The sequence below is a fragment of the Penicillium diatomitis genome (genome assembly GCF_028827545.1).
Source record: "Penicillium diatomitis strain IBT 30728 chromosome Unknown utg000012l_segment0_segment0, whole genome shotgun sequence".
Taxonomy (NCBI): Eukaryota; Fungi; Ascomycota; class Eurotiomycetes; order Eurotiales; family Aspergillaceae; genus Penicillium; species Penicillium diatomitis.
This window is the reverse complement of record NW_026623184.1, coordinates 1,137,805-1,154,427: the sequence shown is the minus strand read 5'-3', so window position 1 is coordinate 1,154,427 and position 16,623 is coordinate 1,137,805. Positions and strand designations below refer to the sequence as shown.

At 49.7% G+C, this 16,623-nt stretch overlaps 6 protein-coding genes across 6 annotated transcripts; 3 read left to right on the top strand and 3 right to left on the bottom strand.

The window, feature by feature from the left end:
• Nucleotides 1–1,006: 1,006 nt before the first annotated feature.
• N7539_008306 (uncharacterized protein) lies at nt 1,007–1,365 on the top strand (the record flags this gene model as incomplete). Its single annotated transcript, XM_056937906.1, has 2 exons — nt 1,007–1,121; nt 1,226–1,365. The coding sequence occupies 2 exons, from the start codon at nt 1,007–1,009 to the stop codon at nt 1,363–1,365; spliced, it is 255 nt and encodes an 84-aa protein (XP_056786998.1).
• Nucleotides 1,366–3,229: 1,864 nt separating this feature from the next.
• N7539_008305 (glycoside hydrolase family 12 protein) lies at nt 3,230–4,111 on the top strand (the record flags this gene model as incomplete). Its single annotated transcript, XM_056937905.1, has 3 exons — nt 3,230–3,639; nt 3,728–3,948; nt 4,032–4,111. The coding sequence occupies 3 exons, from the start codon at nt 3,230–3,232 to the stop codon at nt 4,109–4,111; spliced, it is 711 nt and encodes a 236-aa protein (XP_056786997.1).
• Nucleotides 4,112–6,384: 2,273 nt separating this feature from the next.
• On the top strand, nt 6,385–7,638 carry N7539_008304 (Mannan endo-1-4-beta-mannosidase man26A; the record flags this gene model as incomplete). Its single annotated transcript, XM_056937904.1, has 1 exon — nt 6,385–7,638. The coding sequence occupies one exon, from the start codon at nt 6,385–6,387 to the stop codon at nt 7,636–7,638; it is 1,254 nt and encodes a 417-aa protein (XP_056786996.1).
• A 277-nt stretch (nt 7,639–7,915) lies between these two features.
• On the bottom strand, nt 7,916–8,565 carry N7539_008303 (uncharacterized protein; the record flags this gene model as incomplete). The annotated part of the gene is made up of 3 exons (XM_056937903.1): nt 7,916–8,045; nt 8,115–8,237; nt 8,345–8,565. 3 exons carry the CDS (start codon nt 8,563–8,565, stop codon nt 7,916–7,918), a joined length of 474 nt encoding a protein of 157 aa, XP_056786995.1.
• A 2,097-nt stretch (nt 8,566–10,662) lies between these two features.
• On the bottom strand, nt 10,663–11,574 carry N7539_008302 (ankyrin repeat domain-containing protein; the record flags this gene model as incomplete). The annotated part of the gene is made up of 1 exon (XM_056937902.1): nt 10,663–11,574. One exon carries the CDS (start codon nt 11,572–11,574, stop codon nt 10,663–10,665), a length of 912 nt encoding a protein of 303 aa, XP_056786994.1.
• A 3,432-nt stretch (nt 11,575–15,006) lies between these two features.
• On the bottom strand, nt 15,007–16,357 carry N7539_008301 (uncharacterized protein; the record flags this gene model as incomplete). Its single annotated transcript, XM_056937901.1, has 4 exons — nt 15,007–15,388; nt 15,472–15,551; nt 15,746–16,175; nt 16,236–16,357. The coding sequence occupies 4 exons, from the start codon at nt 16,355–16,357 to the stop codon at nt 15,007–15,009; spliced, it is 1,014 nt and encodes a 337-aa protein (XP_056786993.1).
• Nucleotides 16,358–16,623: the final 266 nt, after the last annotated feature.

The window sequence follows — 16,623 nt, the reverse complement described above, 5'->3', positions numbered from 1 at the left end:
GTACTGGTACAGATATTGCTATTGATTCAAACCGGGACCGCATCGATCGGAGATGACTCGCTTGACTGGAATAAGGCCCGGCTAAGTGTACAAGTATGTACTGCTTTGTCTCTATTTGCAATACGGCCTGTTACTGTCAAGAGAGGTCAACTACGTGGACGAGGTATGGGAATTGGAGGGTTGGGTGATTAGCGCGAGGTCAGTTGGTGCACGATAAGTTTGGCGGAAGTGAGAGAGGGTCGGGAAAGATGAACCATGGGAGAGAAGCGTCGTACTTGATGTACCCAATAACTGGAAGTACACAGACTGGTAGTACAGAAGATAGGTATTTGAAGGTATGGTGGTATATAGCGCAGTGGACAATAAACAGATTGGTCGAGTGTCCACGGGCACTTATTATCCATAGCTTCGCTGTCAGCTGCCATCTATCAGAGCGTTATGTTCATAGTCATACTATAAAGTATGTAGCACATACTCAGTTATGTAGTAGTGTAAACTTATAAAGTAGTCGACCGTATGCCCCACGGAGACAAAAGATCCCCCGATCACTCATGCTACATCATATCTCACAGAGGCTCTTAGATCGCCTCCAACGCGACTAGGTGCGTCAAGCTTAACTCACAGCAAACTCTAATAGAGCAATATACCTCGGCAGACCAAGAAGGTGTCCACTTCCACGTCTAGCAAAGCCACAGCTCCGGTGCAGGCACAGCGAATGGAGAAGCAGGGCTCGAAGAAGAGCGTTCAACAGAAAAGCGCGAAAGCGGCCGACGTTCGAACCACGTAGTCAGTCGATCATTATCAACACTCAACAGTATTTACCGAGGACAGTGCCGAAGTCCAGCTCGGCACTGTCCGTGTGGTTCTGGAAAACATCCCTTGTTCAACATAGCAAAGATCGTCCGCCTCGGAGGTGTTGCCGGGATCGGGACGTACCTTGGTCAGTTCGAGGTTGGAAGTGGGTGTCTGGTGGCTATTCGTTTGACTCTGCGTGAATTTTTCCAACATGGCCCATGTTTGCTATGAAGGTGGTGATGGAGTCAGTGCGTTTGGTGGCTCTGTTGACATCATTGCATTGCTTGGACGATCTTTTAAAGCGTATCTTGGTGAGCCTGGGCGAGGTGAATAATCTGTTATTGAAGAGAGAGGGCGGGATGGGTGGAACCGACCGGTGCGTTAACTGAATCTCTACCGTCTGAGTCTAGTTCTATACTCTACAGTACAGTAGAGGTGACTTTCTTCGGTCAGAAGCAGTACTTGAAACTTGCACGAAGAAACCACGGTTCCAAGCCGGACGAAGCTTGGCTGGCCTATCACAATCCAAACAACCGACGCAGATGCACGCATGAGGACAGTAACAGGTGATACCCTCGATATTGCGGATGAATAGCCAGTACTGCGACGATCCTCTCGTTCTCGCCTTCAGACCATCCGACCATCGAAACAGTGCCCTGAGAAGTGGTTGCTGAAATGACAGAGGGCCGTTCTCGAGCCATCATGTGTGGTCATCTAGTAGACACAATTGACTGTAAGCGGCGACCTCGCCTGCGCAATGATACTCTTTCTGAATAGCGTCCTCCGCTAGACACAACAACTGGGTTGACCCAGCTGGAGTTGAAAAGGGACAGCGGTTGTCGGATATAAATGTTCACAAATGTCGAGACTCTAAAGCACGGGGACTCGTACTTGTACACTGTATCGGAAACCCTGGGCAGTTGGAACTTGGTGGGATGTTCAAGTCATCGGAAATCCGCCATGTGGGAAACGCTCAGCGTTTGAATGGAAGTGGATGGACCGGGTCGCCATTCTCCATCTGGACGTCTACAGTATATCTCTACTCAATTATAAAGCGTGTCATCTGGATGTTGCAGAATTTTGACTAGTGTGACCTTGAAATACTTTCTCAAACACCCTACCTTCCGTCCTGTTGACACGTTTGGATACGTAGAATGCTTTCACAACCCAGAACTTGCTTCGATACTTTGTAGTCGACGTACGTGCACCGCTGATATCTATGACTTTCTCCATCACTGTTGTACTGTAAGAATCCCTCACCGCAAGATCATCTCTCCCCCGCCCAGTGGAGTGAATATCTACAGTCCCTTGACAACCTTCATATCCAGCAGATTAAAGCTCGGAAGGTGGAGACGTTCCCTTCCATGGTTAGCATTCCTCAACGATTGACGGGTCCAACCCGCCGGCACCGCCCAGTCCCTTTCAATCTAGAACACTAGAGAGACGTTTCAAACCCCTGGACAAACACCATCGCTGGGATCCGCACGGGATTTGTCTCGATTCAGTGACCACCACCACCACCACCACCACCACCACCACACATCTCCACGGCTGATACAATGACAGGGGGGGGAGAGAGAAAAAGACTCCTTCTACCGTCCATCAAGTCTTTCTCCCACTCATGAGCCGTCGGAGTTTGTGGTGTCCCCGCCGCCACCAACATCACCACCACCACCGAGCTACTGTACTGTACTCCAGTGGCACTCCAGGCCCGCATTCGCTGAAGAATCACCCGCAAGACAGGGTCCCATTGGGTTCTCGCTCGATCAACGACGCTTGCGCAATTGGTCGGCTAAATGGTTCCATGTCTGCAAAGAACAAATCTGTCCCATTTGCAGCACTGCACGAAACCGATGCAGGCGATGTGACTCGCGCTGGGAATTGCGGGGAATCCTCGGGGGTGCGTGAAGAAATGAGATCCACCGGGGCCTTCAAAGAGGGTATAAATCCGTGCTGGACTAACGCAAATGGGTAAAACGCCATGTTACACGCAATGCTTGAGATAGAGAGCTTCTATAGCCAAAATGGAGAGTCGGGGTCAATCCGGTCACCGGCAGAGACCTCAATCGGGCTGAAGAAGACAGGACAAGGGTCGTTCTCGGCTACATTGCATACTCCACCCTCTACTCCGTGAGGATCTGCACCTGTCGATTTTGATGCGAGATTAACCCGACCTTTCTCGAAGGGCTTGGAGGACTTGAGGAGGAGGGTGAAGATGGAGTGTTTCATGGCGGACGGGAGGAGGAGAAGAGCTCGTCTTTTTGTTCTGACTCGATGGCAGCTGGGTTGTTGAGTTGTATAAAGGTAGACCAAGAAGACGCCGTCTATCTTCCTTTTTCTTTACCAGCCAAAGTTTTCCCTTCTCTCTTCATACTTCCACCTTGTTCGAGATATACCTCCCTTCCGTGTACTATTTCCTCCCACCGTGATCAAAATGAAGACCGCTATTGCTTTGACTGCCGTCGCGGCCGTTGCCAACGCCCAGCTGGCCCGTTTCTGCGATCAATATGGCAACTGGCAACAGGGTGCCTACTCGGTCAGTAACAACCTCTGGGGCAAGGATTCCGGCTCCGGCTCCCAATGCACTCAAGTGAACTCGGCCAACAACGGGGTCGCCTGGTCCACCACCTGGAACTGGAGCGGTGGTAACTCCAACGTCAAGTCCTACGCCAACTCGGGCATCTACTTCAACAAGAAGCTCGTCAGCCAAGTCAGCAGCATTCCTACCTCCGTCTCCTGGACCTACGGTAACACCAACATCAACGCCGATGTCTCTTACGATCTGTTCACTGCCGCCGATATCAACCACGTTACCTACAGCGGTGATTACGAGCTGATGGTCTGGTATGATCAACTCTCTTCTTCTCTCCTCCTCTGAGCCTACATAATCAGTGATCATGTACACTAATATCAACCGCTTCAAATACTTTAGGCTCGCCAAGTACGGCCCTGCTCAGCCCATCGGTCAACAGATCGCCACTGCCAATGTCGATGGCCGCAACTGGGCTCTCTGGTACGGTGCCAACGGTTCCCAGAAGACCTACAGCTTCGTCGCCTCCTCCCCTATCAACTCCTACTCGGGCGATATCAAGCACTTCTTCGACTACCTCACCCAGCACCAGGGCTTCCCTGCCAGCTCCCAGTACCTGATTGGTATGTTTTGCCCGTCCCCCCGTTGTTGTTGTTGGCCTTCTCGGGGATGATGGTTGAAATACTAACATGCTATTTTCTTCCAGATGTTCAATTCGGTACCGAGCCTTTCACCGGCGGCCAGACCACTTTTGACGTCTCCCACTGGTCCGCCAGCGTCTACTAAAGTGTAATACGGAGATTGATGGACTTGCCTGCAGGATGGGTGAGAGATCAACAAGCCTGGAGATTGTTGTATAAGAAATTGTATATACTTTGTTTTTGCTGGAGAGTGCTTCCCCTTTGCATGCTGGCATCTGCATTGAGATTCGCGAGCCCTATGATCAGGGACTTTATACCGGATATATGCTCGCTTGACACCATTCAATATTCATACTCGCAGTGCATACTGTATATTGTATAGTGTGTACTGCATATTGCTCAGCTCAGTACTGTGTAAGGAGTGTTCTAGAAACTTTCCACCCTTTCATTCTTCCCGAGATATCTTTTTTCTGGGATCCTGACACACTCGTAAAACATTGATGTGAATGTCGCACATCCCTCTCTTTGCCCTGTCAATTTGTATCCGATCCTCAGAACGGCATTTCACACAATGAGCCCAGAGAATTTCTTGCGAAGATTGATCAGGTGATAGACTCAAAGGAAAGTGGTTCTTGTTGGCGATGGGAACCTCTCATGCGCGAAATGTTCGAATTCTATCTTCAACCGGCTCGGCTCGTATCATCCTTGAGCAAGTCTCACCCCATTATTCATACAGCTCAAGTAAAACTACCCACATCAATTCCCGCTCGTGACTGTAGGACATGACTTGTTCCTGATAGGGACGTCGTAGTACTCGCAGATACTCGTTTCGATACATCTACCCCGAGCTAGCATGATCAGGTGATGATCATTTCTCCCGTCTTCAGTGGTAGTCGTTCTCCTCTTCCGTTCTCTTTTTCCCCACGCCTCACAGAGCCCATCCCCAGAATCTATCATCCATTGCCAGCTCAGACGTTCTCCAATTCGGTTGTTGATGCTGCGCTGGTCATCACGTAATTCTTGATTGTCATACCGGCGCTTGAACATTTTCTTGTCGGGCCCTCCCTCGGTTTTGTCATCAAGTTGATTTTTCAAGTTTCTTCAGCTGAACGGACCTTCAAGCTTAGTCCGACGCGGACAACCGTGCCTGAACCAGCAATCTGTCAATGCGATCGCAAAGTTTGCTATCCTGGCAACAATTTCTGAACGGCAGGCTGGGATTGAGAAGCCCGCAGAGCGCCAGCCTGCTGACACCAAGAATGTGAATGCGCTTTGGTCTTGTCCCGACAACTGCCCGAATGTGACCGAATCTGGCTGACTCGCTATGGAGGATTTGTGGGGAAGGTACTGACTGCATGAAATAGCGCGGTATCTGGAATGAGCGAGGTCCATTTTCGGTAAGTGCTTGATTACGCATGCACTTTATCGTTCGGCTGTTGGTCTGCGAGGCAGGATATGGTTGCAGGTAGGGAGCCTCAGGCGTGTATTGATTAGTCGATGAGCCGGGGATGAGCTCGACGTACCTGCAAGTACCGAGGTATGCGATAATCACCTTTGTCACCTGTGTGTTTGACTAAAGTGCAGTGGACTTAATGTTCAATGAGACATGTTCACCTTCTACGGCGCGCTGATAGCATTGCAATTCCAGTGCAAGAATATTCAACCCGAAAATCCTCATCTTGATCTCAAGATGCTGTCAAGATCAGCTCTCTCATCTCGATTCTCAACGATTCAGCGTGATCCGGTCTCATGTTCTGTCGGATCATTGAACTCTTCAACAATGACTCTGAAAGAGACTTTGGGCTGCAACCATATTTCTCTGTAGCGTCCGCCAGACCCCACGAGCCCATTACATGCTTTCACGATCCTTTCTGCATCAAAAGCTCGAGCGCCCGATGTTGGGCGTGGCAAATGCGGGGAAGGAAAGTGCAAGTCGACCGTCACTTGCTCATTTGGGCTGAAGAAGTACGGGAGTCCAGGCTCAATCGGGAAAGAACCTACCCCTGACTTACGGACATCGCTCAATACTATGCCAGAAGGGGCAACTTTCGATTTCGTGAACGATAGTTGCTTTCGCATCAAATTGAGTGTCTACCTCGCGATCTCGATGACCATCAACTGTGACCTTGTGATGCGGGCCGGAGACTGCGTTCAGAACTGTGTTTCACTTTCAGAGAGTTTGCGAGTGTAGTGATTCCGCTGCGTTATTGGTGTGGCAGCGGCATTGCAACTCGATACTAGGGAAGCCTTCTCCGGCGACAAATTGACATATCTCTTGATGAGACCTCAGCCAGCCGCAAGATCTAGAGGTATTTAAACGGTACCCTCCGCCGCCGAAAAATTGATCAACCACCTACACTGTTAAAACCTGAAACTAGCCAAGTTCTTTAAGAATTGCACGGGTCAAGGTTGAACGTCATGAGGTCTCGTCTTTCTCTTCTTGCGCTAGCACCAGCGCTGGCTGTCACTGAGCCCATCAAGCACACCGCACGGGCAAATTGGCTCTCGTATAGCCCTATCGATCCCCAAGCGGACACTGGCGCACGCGCTTTGTTGAACTACTTGCAAAGCACTTATGGCAACCACTATCTGTCCGGCCAAATGGACAAGAACGACGTTGCGTGGGTAAAAAGCCACACTGGCAAGATACCCGCTATCCAAGGAAATGACTTCATGGACTACTCCCCATCAAGGGTCGCATATGGCGCATCTTCATCATCGGCCGAAGAGGCCATTGCATTTGACAAGGCCGGCGGGATCAACACAGTTGTCTGGCACTGGAACGCCCCGACCTGTCTTTACAACTCGGCATCTCAGCCTTGGTACAAGGGCTTCTACACATCTGCAAATTGCTTTGATGTGCAGCAGGCTATGAATGAAGGCCCCGGTGGTAGCAACTACCAGCTCATTCTTCGAGACATTGACGCCATTGCCGTTCAGCTGCAGAAACTGGCCTCAGCCGGGGTCCCCGTGCTCTGGAGACCTCTGCATGAGCCCGAGGGAGGCTGGTTCTGGTGGGGTGCCAAAGGATCCGGCCCGTTCAAACAACTTTGGGATCTCATGTACCAGCGTCTGACCCAGTATCACAATCTTCACAACCTGATCTGGGTCTGCAACACTGCCGCTCCTGACTGGTATCCCGGAAACAGCAAGTGCGATATTGCCACTGTGGATGTCTATGCCAGTGCCGGCGATCACGGTCCTCTGCATGACCAGTGGAACAGTCTTTACGGGTTGACGAATGGAGCGCGTATTCTTGCTTTGGCTGAAGTCGGCGACATCCCGGACCCGAGTCAAATGACTAGCTCGGGCGCTCTGTGGGCTTATTGGATGACATGGTCTGGTTCCTTCATTGAGGATGGGAGCTACAACTCGGTCAGCTATATCCAGCAAGTCTATGGTGACTCCAAGGTCATTACTGTTGATGGACCGTCGCCATTGGGCTCGTGGAAATATGGTTCAACTGGGAGCTCGGGTAATGGCTCTTCAACCACAACCACAACCATACAGACCAAGCCCACCACGACCACAACTTCTGCTTCCTCGGGCAGCACAGGCAGCTTGGCTGCTCAGTTCGGTCAATTTGGTGGTCAGGGATGGACGGGGCCCACGGCTTGTGTGTCTCCGTATACATGCCAAGTTCAGAATCAGTACTATTCGCAGTGTTTGTAGACCTGGCCAAGCGATTCGTACGTAGCGTTCAGAACGTGAAGGAGAGCTGAAGGAGAGCAATCTGTCTTGTCATTTTATTCAGTCTCGCCTTTTTTTAGCCCCTTGAAGTCGTATTTAGCTTTCACCTTGCGACGACTTTTACTTGCCAGCCCTGTGGCAGAACTTGCCTACATGCAATTGCCAATTCATATGATCTTCATCTTATATGATTTCATTCATGGAAGTGCTGATGTTCCACGCCTCGAGATATATTTACCTTACAGACAACTGTAAAGGCTTAATTACAGACAGGAGCCGAGTTGGGCTTCGAAACCGGCAGCTGTGGGTTTGTCTGCCCACATCCATCGACCACACCAAGAAGGGTATCGTCGATTGCAGCTGTGAAAGCGGCTCCGCAGTTGGGATCGCTGAAATCACATGGTTTCAAGTTAGCTTTTGCGCAACTTCAAAGCTCGTCTCGAATACAAGTCACGTACCTTGCACCTCCACTGGCATTGTTGAAGTAAGAGCAGATATCGTGCGAATAGCAGTCCTGGGTATATGCATTACCCAATGCGAAACCGGTGCACCCGGCACCACAACGGCCATTGCAGGAGTAACTACAAGTCATCATTTCCATCAGTCCATACGCACTCATTTGAGAATTATTTAGCAGACTCCCAAAAATAAAAGTCCACGAATCTTCGCCGAGAAGCCATCGACTTACTCTCCTGATCCCGCACCGTCCGCACCAAAATTGCTTCCTACCACGCCGGTGAAAGTGCAGTGCTGTCCGGCGCTATTGGTCCAAGTGGCTGTTGCTGTAGCTCCGACCTTGAGACAGGTAACGGATCGTTTATTGAGGGCTGCGTACGACTCTGGAGACGAGGGCATTGCCGCAGCCAGAAGAGGCAGGAGGGTGAAGATTGTGCTGATGTTGACGATCATTTCGACGGTGTCTTGGTGGGTTTGGTTTGGCAGTGTCGTGTGTGTGCTTCTTGAGATGCTTTTGTTGGCTCTCCTTCGTTTTATACCTCGTCATTGGGTAGTCCTCTCTGTCTTTCTCTCTGCTTTTTTTATCCTTTTTTTTTTTTTTGGTTGGGGTGCCTAGTAGGTACGTGCCTCAAGGTTGGCATACTCGCCCGGACGTACTAACTGGAAACAGGCTATAGGGCCGTGATTCTTCTGCCGTGCCCGGGATTGGGGATGCGTGGCCGGGGACGCCATAAAATAGCTTGGCTCTGGCTTTAGGTCACTGGCCCCATTGATCCTGCAACCCAGATACAGATGAGGGTTTTTTTTGTTGGTTGCTGCGGGTCCGGGTAGGTATCCTCGGGTTCATTCACGCGACCAGGTACTAGTAGTGTTGTTTGGCGTTCGTCCCGACACCGACAATGTGATTAGCATAGCCATTTGAATTTCTCAAAACAATCACATGGGTTGGATTTCGTATAGCTTTGAGAGACGAAAGGCTCCGGAGATATTCTCGGAGAATGAGCGCTCATCTGACTGTGCATCATGCACGGCTATATTTTGAATTTCATTTTCCCCGCGCATTTCCAAGCGCTGATGCCATTCCCGTGACGATAGTGGAGACTGGATCAGTCGTGCATTGTCCTATGCAGTTATGCGAGTCTGTGTCCCGCCAATCTGACAAGAGTATCAAGCCGTCGGATTTCCGTGATGACGATCTGAGCACTGGTGAGCAAAGCTATCTGAGGAACAAGTCATACGAAGGTTTGAACCGACACAACTTGCCTCATACTAGCCCGGCTTGCGTGATCGTGGCACCCTGCGAGATTTGGAAAGAAAGGGAGCCAACGGCAAAGTAAGCAGTGAGGCTGTCACTCTCATTGAGTCTCAGTGACTTATGCGGTGGAAGGTCATCGCGTCCCAATTTTTTCGGCGACTTGACTATCCAAAGCTGGTTCAATGTATTTACCACCGGAAAACGGCCGACCTCGCGAGATGGAGCAAGCTTGACCCAACAGAATGGAATCAGGGAGCTGTCTGGGATATCTTGCGATGTTTTTTTTAAATCCCGTATTCGACTGGGACAAACTCAGGAGATTTTGCACGAATCTCCGGGCTCTTATTAGAGGTTCAAAACAGCATGAAGGGATCCCTCAGAGCCGCTTTCTGTTATCGCTGTTGTTGAGTCTCCTGGTGATCCGCGGGAACATGTGCTCTACTGGGGTATAGGCACAATAAGCGTTGATTTGATTGGGACTTTAGATGATGACCGTGAAAAATAATCAAGGGGAATTTGAAGTAATTGACTGAATCACTGGAGGAGGTTGAACGATGGAAGACTAAGAGGAACAGTAGGGCGAAGGTCTCATACGACAAGGCCCTCACCTGGACACATGACTGCTGAGCACATGACTGCTGGTGATAGCAGCACGGGCGAGATCCTACGGGACGTGAGCCTCCATCTACCTTATCTTTTCCTATAACTCACCTGCATCGGTACTAATTTCTTTTTTTGTCTTCCTTTCTTTCAATTTTTGGCATGTTTGTGCGCGTAAGGTACCACCTTTCAATGCCTGAAGCTACAAAAGCGAGTGACGAAACCGCGGTTCGTTTTCTTGAGAGCTACGAAGCATGTGGCAGAAAGTTCGTGGTGGCATTTACTCCGGTGGCATTCGAATCCAACGCAAAGTGTGTGGGCTAACAGAGGAATATTGATGGGACTGGCCAACTGGGCCGTATCTTTGTGGCTCCGTCTTCGTGCTCTATACTTGAGAGTGATCTATGTAGACACGTTTAATGAACGAAGTCGGTAAAAAAACGTCTTCTGGTCGTCTCGCTCCTTGCCGCATCCGAGCCAAAGTGAATTGTGAGTGGAACTATCATATGAGGAGTAGCTCAGCCTTATGTAGTTCTAGATCATCGAATTATGCGATGCAAGATCCTGGTCTGGTGGACGATCCCAGGAGGCATGTCATCCATTTACTGCGTAGACTGCGGCCAGATCCATTCTAATCCCTTGCTTCCGCTCTCCCACTGTCAATCCATGATTCATAATACTCAATTGAATAGACTTTACTGCGTCTCGCTGACCACTTGTGCTTCCAAATGAGACCTTAAATTCCAGGTTTTCATTCGCATCTGTGAATGAAGATAACCGTTGCAAATGCGTCCAATCTCCGCGTGACCTCGCGCCAACGCAATCTGCATCGCAGTTCTTTTCTGATTCCCAGACAAAGCCGAGACATTCGCACCAGCATCAAGCAAGGTTTGCACAATCTCCAGATGGCCACCTTCAGCGGCGGCGGACAAGGCTGTATAACCATTCAACCCCGCCCCATCCGCATTGACATCGGCACCTGCTTGGATCAATTGCTCCACAACTTTACAGTGTCCCTGAAAAGCCGCAGCCTGTAGGGCTGTGAGCCCCTTGTAGCGCACTGGACGCTCGTTGACCCTCGCGTTGCGCTCGAGCAATATCTGCACGATCCTGGCATTTCCACTAAATGCAGCAGCTTGAAGGGCCGTCCGACCGTCGACCTTGGCTGGGGGTGCATTAACATCGGCGCCTTGACCAAGCAACCACAGCACGAGATCCTCGTGACCTCCTTCGGCAGCGGCTTGGAGGGCGGTTCTGCCGTAGTATCTGTAGGGTGAGGTGTTGATGCTTGCTCCAGATGAGACTAACTTTTTGACAATGGAGATGTGGCCTGCTCCTGAAGCCAAGACCAGAGCAGTCTTGCCGCCATTGTTGCCTCCTTTGGCATTTGTGTCCGCTCCTGCATTGATCAATACCTCGACGACTTCCAAGTGGCCGTTTGCTGACGCAGCTTGAAGAGCTGTCTTTCCATAATATCCGCGGGGCTCTTCATTGGGCTGTTCTGCAGATTCAAATAGGAGCCGTTGAACTTCTTGCAGATGTCCTTGTTCTGCAGCGAGCTGAAGTGGAGTCGATGTTGGTTCTTCGAATGATTGATCTGGATCCATGATAATGTGTATGAGGCTGGATAATAAATTCGAGACTGCGAATTCCAGGCATTGGGCCACAAATGCATCCTGTACCTTTCTCGTCCACGTTCGCTGCTGGGCGATGGGAAGTATCGAGTTTGTGCTGGACAGCAACCGCACAGAGAAAACCCTGGCAGTCAAGGTCAGGGGTCGCGTAAGCAAAGACCGGTGGACAACTGGACACTCCCAAATCACGAGGGAACTAACTACCCCGCTTTCAATGCTCAGGTAGGCAAGCTTGACTGAAGACATCCGGGCGAGAAACTCAGCCACCACTGGGATTTATGATCGTCGTCAAATATGTGCCGCGTGGGTTGTAGCTATATACAAAAACAGTATCGGCGGACGCAGGGACAATACAGTAAGAACAATGCTCCTCCTCTCTCCCGTGGTCGTAGGACCATCACATCTCAGATGCACCACCCGTCGCAGATATCTGGGATGTTGCTATGTGCAAAGTCGTCATATGAAGGACCGAGAGCACAACGGCTCAAAGCTCAGCTTTGATCCAATCAGGACCCGGTCAAAGGTCTGATGCTTAGCGCACGCAAATCTGCATATAAGAATGTGATCAGTCTTAATCTAACAACTTGGAAGCTCGATTACCATGGGACGACCCTGTCCTCGGATGACTTACACCCTTGTCACAATATAGACCGATGCAGCAAGCCGTAGGCTGACCAAAGTATGCAGCATCGTTGCAAGTAGCATTTCCCTGAGCGGAACCACGCGCATGTCAGAACTCTGTACAACGCCAATCCTCAGCGACGTGTGTTGCTTACCCCACGGCACACTTCTAAAACACGAGGAAAGGCATAGGCCGTGCTGGCGGCCAGACCGCAGAGGAGAATGGAGAAACGCATGTCGAAAAAGAAGATGTGAGTCGGTCGGGAAGTCGATGACGACGGATCTAGAGTGAAAAGCTGATCGAGGTTAGTACTGACGTGAGAGGAACTGACCGAGGGCAATCATAAAGCTTTGTTGTCGGGGTCGAATGGACTGGTCGCTGTTTCTGGGCGGCCGAAAGCTCGAGGAAGCAAGGACACGCGATGCAGACCGCAATAGAAAAAAAAAAAATTGCACACTAGGGCTTCAAATCAGGTGACCGACTTACAATGATAATATGTATGTGACCCCAAACTAGCTTTTTAGCAAACGTCAGTCCAGACAGGAATGCCAGGTCACTGGGGTAGAACTTCTTATAACATTCCTTCCCGCTCGATTGGCGTCGCGGCAAGCTTGTGGCGATCGATTCGTGGGGCAGGGGCTGGGTTACGGACGGTGATCCACGTCCAGCCCATCAGCCAGGTAGCGATCTACAGGGGGAACTTGGATCCAACTCATGCTGATTTGGTGATGGAGTCGGCTGGGTGACTGATGGATCCCACTACTGTGTGAACTGAGTCTGGGCAGACGATCAAACTGGAGAGTGCATGACGAATCGGTGGCCCCTGCAGGTTTCAAGCGCCCGGTATCCTGGCCGTTCGACGGAGGGATTGGCTGGAGATCAGCAAACGGTGGGAGATACCTGAGCGCTGGTTCTCGGTATGGAAGCTATCCAAAACCGAGGCTGCATTATTACTTGGGTACCTAGTGGGACGAAGTATCTCCTTGGGAGATAAACATAGCGCTCGAGAACACATGCTTCTTTACGGCCGCCCGCGAGCTTATGTGTATAGCAGCAGGTTGAAATGTACTAGCATTTTTGGTGAAACTTCCATTGAAGCTGTCAAGATCTCTATCAAATATGCCAAGTGAAATCCCTGTGATATGAAAAACAAGATGAAGGCCTGCGTCTGGCAGTGTGTGTTTCTCCAACTTGGGCTTGCAGAATCCCAGACGGAGTCTCATCTTAATCTGCAAGGTGCCATATGCACGGATCGTATGCGACTTTGTTTGGGCTTGGCGGAGACATGAGCGAGACAGACAAACTCAAAAGGTGAGAGCCTCCACAAGATCATACCTGGCCCTACTGGTGGATGGGGTTTCAGATGCTACATGTAAATAAACCTCAGCGCATGCACGATATCTCTTCATTCTACCAAAGACTTGACAGAGCTCTCATAGAAGTTGTGACTTGTCTGATGTATCAAATTCTCAAAGCGGCCCGCGTCTTGCTGTTGTGCGCTCAAGACTGGTATCGAAGGGTTGTTTCGGGCTACCAAAGAAAATGATACGTGCAGGTCGCAAATGACTCACTCAAGTCTGAAACAGATCTAATATGAGACACAGGTATCAAGCCTCCGCCCTGGAATCTCAAGAACATCCATAAGTATTCTAGGTAGATCGCAAGACAGCCTGAGCTACAGTGACAGTGCGACGGGGAAGCCTAAGTATCAAGCTTGCTGACTATTATTGTAAAAAGAAATAAACAGCGAGACACGCGAGGCTCGCCAAAAACACAAAAACATACAACAGCCAGGATTCGCATGTGGTCACCCACCATACTACTAACTGGCCGGCGTGTGGCTTGAGTACGGCTGAGCGGACGGGAAGCCCTATTTTCCACACCCTATGGTCGTATGTGCTTGAACGAGCTGCAAAGTGAGCCTAGAGGCTTCGCAATGATATAAAATGGGAAGGATCAATGTCCAAAGACTTCGTTCGATTGAGCCTTTCTAAAGTGAAACTCTAAATATCTTTATAGGTCTGAGTAGAATAACTTCCTACCTCTGAGAAAGCTCGGACTCGTTGGTTAGCATATATTCGATCTTAGCTACCGCGTGTATCAATGAGATAAAAATGAAAATATGCAAAACAAAAAACATACAACAGCCAGGATTCGCATGTGGTCACCCACCATACTACTAACTGGCCGGCGTGTGGCTTAAGTACGGCTGAGCGGACGGGAAGCCCTGTTCTCCACACCCTATGGTCGTATGTACTGGTAAGAACTGTAAACAAAAATATAAACATTTGATATCATGAATTCCAGCGTTTTTAAATTCGCGGTTGTCGTCAAATCTGAAATCCCTCACTCCAACACGCGCTCGGAGCTCATTCTAGTGTCAGCAAAATGGATGCGAGGCTGACACCAACCTCATCAAGCTAAAGTTCCGCGCTTGGTGCGAATATAGGGCAGCAATTTTGTAAACTCCTTGGTGAGGGCTATGTCTCGCGTGCGGGGATGCGGCAGAAATACATCATCTTCTCGGGTAATCTACTATAGACCAAACACACACTACGCTCGGAAAAGATACGAAAATGCAAATTTGTGGACGACGACTTGGTGGAAGAAGTCCTAGGCAATCACATGACCGCCGGGACTGGAGCAAACAAACAGTGCTATCGATGCATGGAGTCAACTTTCCATCAACTTTGTCACTAGTCATGGACCCATCGCACGCGCCATCCATTACATGGTATGACTATGCATCCATTGTGAAAATTTATCAAACAGGGCGATCCATCTCAAACGAATGTAGCTCCTTCACTCGCTTCGTCTACCCCCAGAGACAGCTTTCCTACAGTGGTCGCAGACTCGATCAACCGATGAGCTTCCTTCAGCCCAGCCAGGTTCAACTTCAGACATCTATTGAGATTTGGCACCAACTTTCCGTCTTCTATATAGCGGGTCAAGTTCGCAAGAACCTGCTGATACTTCTCTGTGTCTGTATGATGACATGCTGATGTGCCGAGCCAGTCCCATGAGAAGGTCATCAACTTTGACATCCACTCAGTCCCATAGAGATCAAACTTTGCTTGCACGATTGAGCACACCTTGGCGAAGGGTGCACATATCTTTCTGACGGCATGAATATATTGCTCTGTTCTTGCGACGACATAAACATACCTGTAATGATGAGTATCAGCGTCTCCATTGACAATTAACATACCAAGCAAGCAACCAGGAAAAGTGATCGGAATGGTACTCACTTGATTGGAACGTCCAACTTCAAAGCTTTGATCTGGGACTCGAGGTCTGCCTTATGATTCACGACATGGGTGGCACCCATCTTCCTGCATGAATTCATGGTCTCGGCACGTGAAAGAACAGGAAGTTGCAAGACTTTGCTAGCGATCTAGACAGCAGCACTCCCAACTCGGCCACCGCCATTGATCTTCAAGAAAGCGTCAGAGAAGTGTTTGAACTGCAAATGAAGAGCTATGTCTCCTTATCATCCCGGCTTGACATATGATGGAAACTCACAATCAGAATACCAGCGTTCTCATTCTGCTTGATTTCCAGCCTATGGACAAGTGACTGGAAGGTAGTACCGAACGTAAGGCCCATACTGGCGGCTTCCACAAAGTCAAGTGACTTCGGTTTCTTAGCACAGAGACGTTTGTTGACAAGGATGTACTCTGCATTGCTGCATTGACGCGTTGTAGAGCCCACGAAGAAGATATCATCGCCCGGTTTGGAATTTGTGCATTCGGTGCCGATTTCTAAGACGGTTCCGGCACCATCAAATCCAATGATATGAAAATCATTCGGCACATACTTGTAGTAATCTTGCACAAAAGTAATTGATGAGTACCAGACCTTTCTAGCGGGTGGAGAATTTGTACCTGGAGCGTCGTCATAGGTGCCGTTGCGAACTTTGGTGTCAATGGGATTCACTGAGCATGCTTTGGCTCTAGGTTGAATTAGAGTAAATCCCGTAGCGGTAGCTATGTTACCCTAACTGTGTAAAGACACGTGCTCGATAAGCATGTCCATTCCCGTGGGCCTCTCCGGTCGCGGAACGTCGCGCGACTCCAAATTGTCGATCGCGCCATACTTGGCAACTCCGATTGCTTTCATTGTCTTCGATACCATGATGACTATGGCTTAGTGCTGTTCGAGAAGAATTCTTCCAATGCATTCTCAATCGAGGTCCCTATTATATTTATTAGACAGATAGAAAACTTGCCGCTTAGTATAGACCTAGGTGTTGTGGCCTGGCTCCAAATCTCAATGCGGTTATTCATCCTGCGCGAGATCCTGATTGTCCGACGGGCTTTCCGCGATGACGCGCCGGAGGACCGAGATACCCAGCGGGTATGTATAAGCCGTGCTCCCGTCAAGTCGCGATGAATAGTCGA